Raw genomic sequence first — 5,000 nt, forward strand, 5'->3', positions numbered from 1 at the left:
GGCCAAGCCAGCTCAAGTCAGTCCCGGGAAAAATAGAGATGGTGACTCGATAAAAAACACCGGGCGGAAGGCAATGGCAAACCACCGCTCAAAAATTGCTAAGAAAAAATCATGGAAGCCATGATCGTCAAGGCCGCGGTGGCCGAATGGTTAGAGCGTCGGACTCAAGACTGTCACGACGGCAATCTGAATTCGAGGGTTCTAGTCACCGACCGCCGCGTTGTTCCCTTGGGCAAGGAACTTCACCTCGATTGCCTACCTAGGCACTGGGTGGCCAAGCCAGCCCAAGTCAAGTGCTGGTCCCAAGCCCGGATAAATAGAGAGAATGATTACCTAAAAGGTACCACCGGCACTCTCCGTGGAAAGGAACTGTGACGGGAGCATCACAACATGAAAACTACAATTAAGTTTTCATGCTGTGAGCACGGCGGCTCAGACATGAACCTACCGTTAAAAGAAGATATATATATATATATATATATATATATATATATATATATATATATACATGATACACACACACACAGACACACACACATATATATATATATATATATCATCAATAACGGTATGCTCATGTTTGAGCAGCCGTGGACCTCTCCACCATCCTTCGCCACTAAACTCGATCTTACGCTTTTCTTTCGCTGTAACCATCGACAGCCCGCAAATATCTTTGATATTGTCGTTTCAGTCTTGTCTTCGGTTTGCCTCTTCCTCTGTTTCCTATCACCATCCCTGTCAGCAAGTTTTTCTCAATACTTTTATTCTCATTAATGACCAATAAATTTTAAATTTCCTCTTGTCAAGAGTCCAACAGTCGGGCTTTACAATTTATTTTTCTCAGCACTCATCATTCGTCTTCTTCTCTGTCCAGCTAATACGCAGTACTCGTCTGTAACACCACATTTCAAAACTATGATCTTTTCTTGTCTATCTACTTCAACCACCCAACACTCAGAACCATTATGATCAATTGGGAAAACTAATGAGTTCAATAACCTCAGCTTTGTCCGTAAGGTAATGCTTCGGTCTTTCCAGATGTTATTGAGAGCCCAAATTTTGGCGTTTTTGGGGAATGGTAATTCTTCTTTTTATCTCCGGGGAATCATCATTATTAGTTAAAAACAGCTCCAAGATAAGTGAACTCTTTCACATTTTCCACAAACATTCCATTGATTGTAACATGTTCATCATTGTTATTGCCGGTATCTTTGAATCTTCATGATCTTGTTTTCTTGGCATTAAGAAATAAGCCAGCCTTTTCGCTTGCTTCTCTAACTTTATCTAGGTGTTGTTGTTTAGTAGTGATACTGCTGGCAATCAAAACTATATCATCGGCGTACCTCAGATTTGATATTTGATCCTCCAACATCCACAGTTCCTTTTAAAAATCTCTAGAGCACCTCTATAATTGTTTCAGAATATATATTAAAGAGGTGCGGAGACAGAAGCAACCCTGTCGTACTCCTTGTTTGACTTCGAACCATTATGTTAACCCAAAAAGTGGTTCTACAGCTGCTTGTTGTTGGTCATACAAGGCTTTTTTTATTGGAATGTGTGTTTTGGAAAACTTTATATCGACATGTTATTCCCGAGGATATCGTGATCAACAGTATCAAAAAGCTTCACATAACGATGAAAAACACAGGGATAGGTCTTTTTGATGTTCTCTGTTTCTCTATGATCAATTTTAAATGTAGAATTCTGGTTTCTGGTACCTTTCCAGGGCGAAAACCCGCTTTGTTCGTCTGCAATTTCCTCTCTTAACTCAACTTCATTCTTTCAGCAATAATTTTCAAAATTTTGCGGGTGTGACTTATTAAGGCAATTGTCCTATTTTTGTTGCATTGGAGTGCGTCACCTTTTTTAGGTATGGGGGTAAAGACTGATTTTACCCAGCTTCTGGCCATTTCTTTCATTCCATATTTTTGTTTCAGAGTTTGTAGAAGTTCAACACTTTCGCCAGAATTCTTAATTATTTGCTGTTATTTCATCTATTCCGGGGCTCTTGTTATTCTTTATTCTTTATGGCTTTTATAACTTGTCCAGATGGCGGTGGTTCATCCTCGCTGTCATTGAGTCTAATTAATGTTGTTGTTAGATCTTATTCTTTTTGTATAAGTTTGGGAAAAATACTGATTTCCATCTATCTTTGACTTCTTTTCCCTCACATAAAACAAGTCCAAAATTCAGTTTTGATAGTGTCCATTGTAGGTTTAAACTTTCGTGCGATGTTTTGCACTCCTTGGTAGAGTCCTTTAGTTGCCTTATTGATAGAATAGTTTTCAATTCTCTGGCAATGTTCATTTAAATATTTTTCCTTATCTTGTCGCAATAATCTTTGAATTTTTGTATTTTGTTTTTTGTAAATTACTTCTTCAACTGGATTATTGATACCTTTTTATTTTAGGCATCTTCTTGTTTCAATTTCACTTAGTGTTTTTTTCAGATATCCAGGGGAATTTGTCTATATATATATATATATATATATATATATATATATATATATATATATATATATATATATATATATGTATATTATATATATATATATATATATATATATATATATATATATATATATATATATATATATATGTTTATTTATATTAAGCATATGCAGACTGTTATCTGTAAAGAAAAACAAATTTATGATTTAATATTCATTAATTAAATTCATTAATTAAAGATTGTCGATTGAGAGAGAGAGAGAGAGAGAGAGAGAGAGAGAGAGAGAGAGAGAGAGAGAGAGAGAGAGAGGGGGGGAGAGAGAGGGAGAGGAGAGAGAGAGAGAGAGAGAGAGAGAGAGAGAGAGAGAGAGAGAGAGAGAGAGAGAGAGAGAGAGAGAGAGAGAGGGAGAGAGAGAAAGGCAGCCAGACAGACATATAGAAAAAGAGAGACAGACAGAAAGATATAAACAGATAGATAGATAGATAGAGAGAGAGAGAGAGAGAAAGACAGACAGAGACAGAGAGAAAGAGAGAGACAAACAGACAGAAACAAATAAACAGAGAGAGAGAGAGAGAGAGAAAGAGAGAGAGAGAGAGAAAGAGAGCAAAAGAAAGAAAGAAAGAGAGAGAGCAAAAGAAAGAAAGAGAGAAAGAAAAAGAGAAAGAGAGAAAGAGAGAGAGAGAGAAACAGACAGAGGGAGAGTGTGCTAGTGTTTTATCAGAACGCCATTAGCACTTTTTCGTAGTTCGAGTTAATATCAGATAACTGAACACTTGACATTTTGTAAATAAAGTGACGTACTCTTGCTTCAAGAGGTTCACTAATGTATAATTAAATTCATTAATTATTATCGTCATGTGATATTTTTATTATAATTGTTATATTTATATCTTTCATAGGGTTTTCTTTTCCCTCATCTTTTTTTCTGTATTTTTCTTCTCCTCCTCTTTCTTCTCTTTTTCTTGTTCTTTTTCCTTTTCTTCATCCTTTTTTTCTATTTTTTATCATTTTTTTTTCATGTAGTTTATACATATTTGTGTGTTAGTGTGTATGTGCATTTGTGTGTGTGTGTGTGTGTGTGTGTGTGTGTGTTTGTTTGATGTGTGTGTGTGTGTGTGTGTGTGTGTGTGTGTGTGTGTGTGTGTGTGTGTGTGTGTGTGTGTGTGTGTGTGTGTGTGTGTGTGTGTATGTGTGTGTGTTTGTTTGAGTGTGTGTGTGTGTTTGTTTGTTGTGTGTGTGTGTGTGTGTGTGTGTGTGTGTGTGTGTTTGTTTGAACGTGTGTATGTGTATGTGTGTGTGTGTGTGTGTGTGTGTGTGTGTGTGTGTGTGTGTGTGTGTGTGTGTGTGTGTGTGTGTGTGTGTGTATGTGTGTGTGTGTGTGTGTTTGTTTGAGTGTGTGTGTGTGTTTGTTTGTTGTGTGTGTGTGTGTGTGTGTGTGTGTGTGTGTGTGTGTGTGTGTGTGTGTGTGTGTGTGTGTGTGTGTGTGTGTGTGTGTTTTTGTACTTGTAACCCCATTACTTGATAACTATAATCCTTATTCTTTTTTCTTTAGTATTTTTGTTATATCATAAAAAAAAAGATTTATGACACTGATTGCAGCAGTGATGATAGAGAAAATGAAAAATGGAATAATTCTGACGCCAGTGAACGGACTAATGGAAATGGCAAAAGCAGCAATAGTATTAACAAGATCAAAAATGATAATCGTGATAAACAATATTGGCAAACGATAGTAACAAAAGATACACTAACCGCAATAAATAAAGAAAGAAACAAATAAATACACATGATTAATAAAATCTCTCTCTTCCAGAACAAAGCAGAAACAGGGGAAGGGAAGACTCTTAATAGATGTCCTCGAAATGTCCAGCTCGAACCTACACCCTTACCAGTTCAAGGACCAGAGTCTCATGACCTTCCGCCTCTACGAGATGATCATGACGAAGGGCGGGAGTGTCCTGCGGTGGGTGCTCTCTTGGGGAACCCCCAGGAGGCAGCAGAGTCAGTATTTCGACGAGTATTTGGTCAAGGTGAAGGGTCTCCCCCGCGGTCTCATCAGGAGGGTCTTCAACCACAGTCAGAGGGAGAAGATGAAGAGGGAGTTGGGCTGGGATATGTTCGACGTGACGTTGCTGTACCAGTGCATTCAGTTCGGGTGCGACGGCCTCGCCCCGCCGCGGGACAGGCGATGGGCGGAGAGCGGGGACAGTCTCGAACGCTACGTCACCGCCGTCAAGAACTTCAGGAACAACCTGCTTCACGAGGAATACAAGATCGACGCGTCCACCTTCATCACCAAGACGGAGGAACTAAGGGAACTCCTGACGAAGACTCTGAAGAAAGCCGCGGAGGTCTTCAAGATAGACGGATGCTTGGTCGCCTCGATTATCCGCAAGTTGGACGAGGACATCAACAACATCAGGGACAAGCCTTTGGAAGCATCCAGTGGGCACATGTACATCTCGGACAGCCTTCGACATTGTGTGTGTACTGAAGGGAAACTCGACATGAAGAAGAGGTACAAGCAGCTGTCGTATTTCGGCCCCGCC

The 5,000-nt window shown here is 39.2% G+C and overlaps 1 protein-coding gene across 3 annotated transcripts in view; it reads left to right on the top strand.

Annotated features, from left to right (window-relative positions):
* LOC119568413 overlaps positions 1 to 5,000 on the top strand; it is a 16,273-nt gene that overhangs the window by 4,435 nt on the left and 6,838 nt on the right. For all 3 annotated transcript variants that reach the window (XM_037916927.1, XM_037916929.1, XM_037916928.1), the window contains exon 2: positions 4,265 to 5,000. This exon is cut by the window's right edge and continues 1,856 nt beyond it. In XM_037916927.1, coding sequence (XP_037772855.1) covers positions 4,314 to 5,000 — 687 coding nt within the window. In that variant the 5' untranslated portion in view covers positions 4,265 to 4,313. The remainder of the gene's footprint in view (positions 1 to 4,264) is intronic.

The sequence above is a fragment of the Penaeus monodon genome, chromosome 43 (assembly GCF_015228065.2).
Source record: "Penaeus monodon isolate SGIC_2016 chromosome 43, NSTDA_Pmon_1, whole genome shotgun sequence".
NCBI classification, from domain to species: domain Eukaryota; kingdom Metazoa; phylum Arthropoda; class Malacostraca; order Decapoda; family Penaeidae; genus Penaeus; species Penaeus monodon.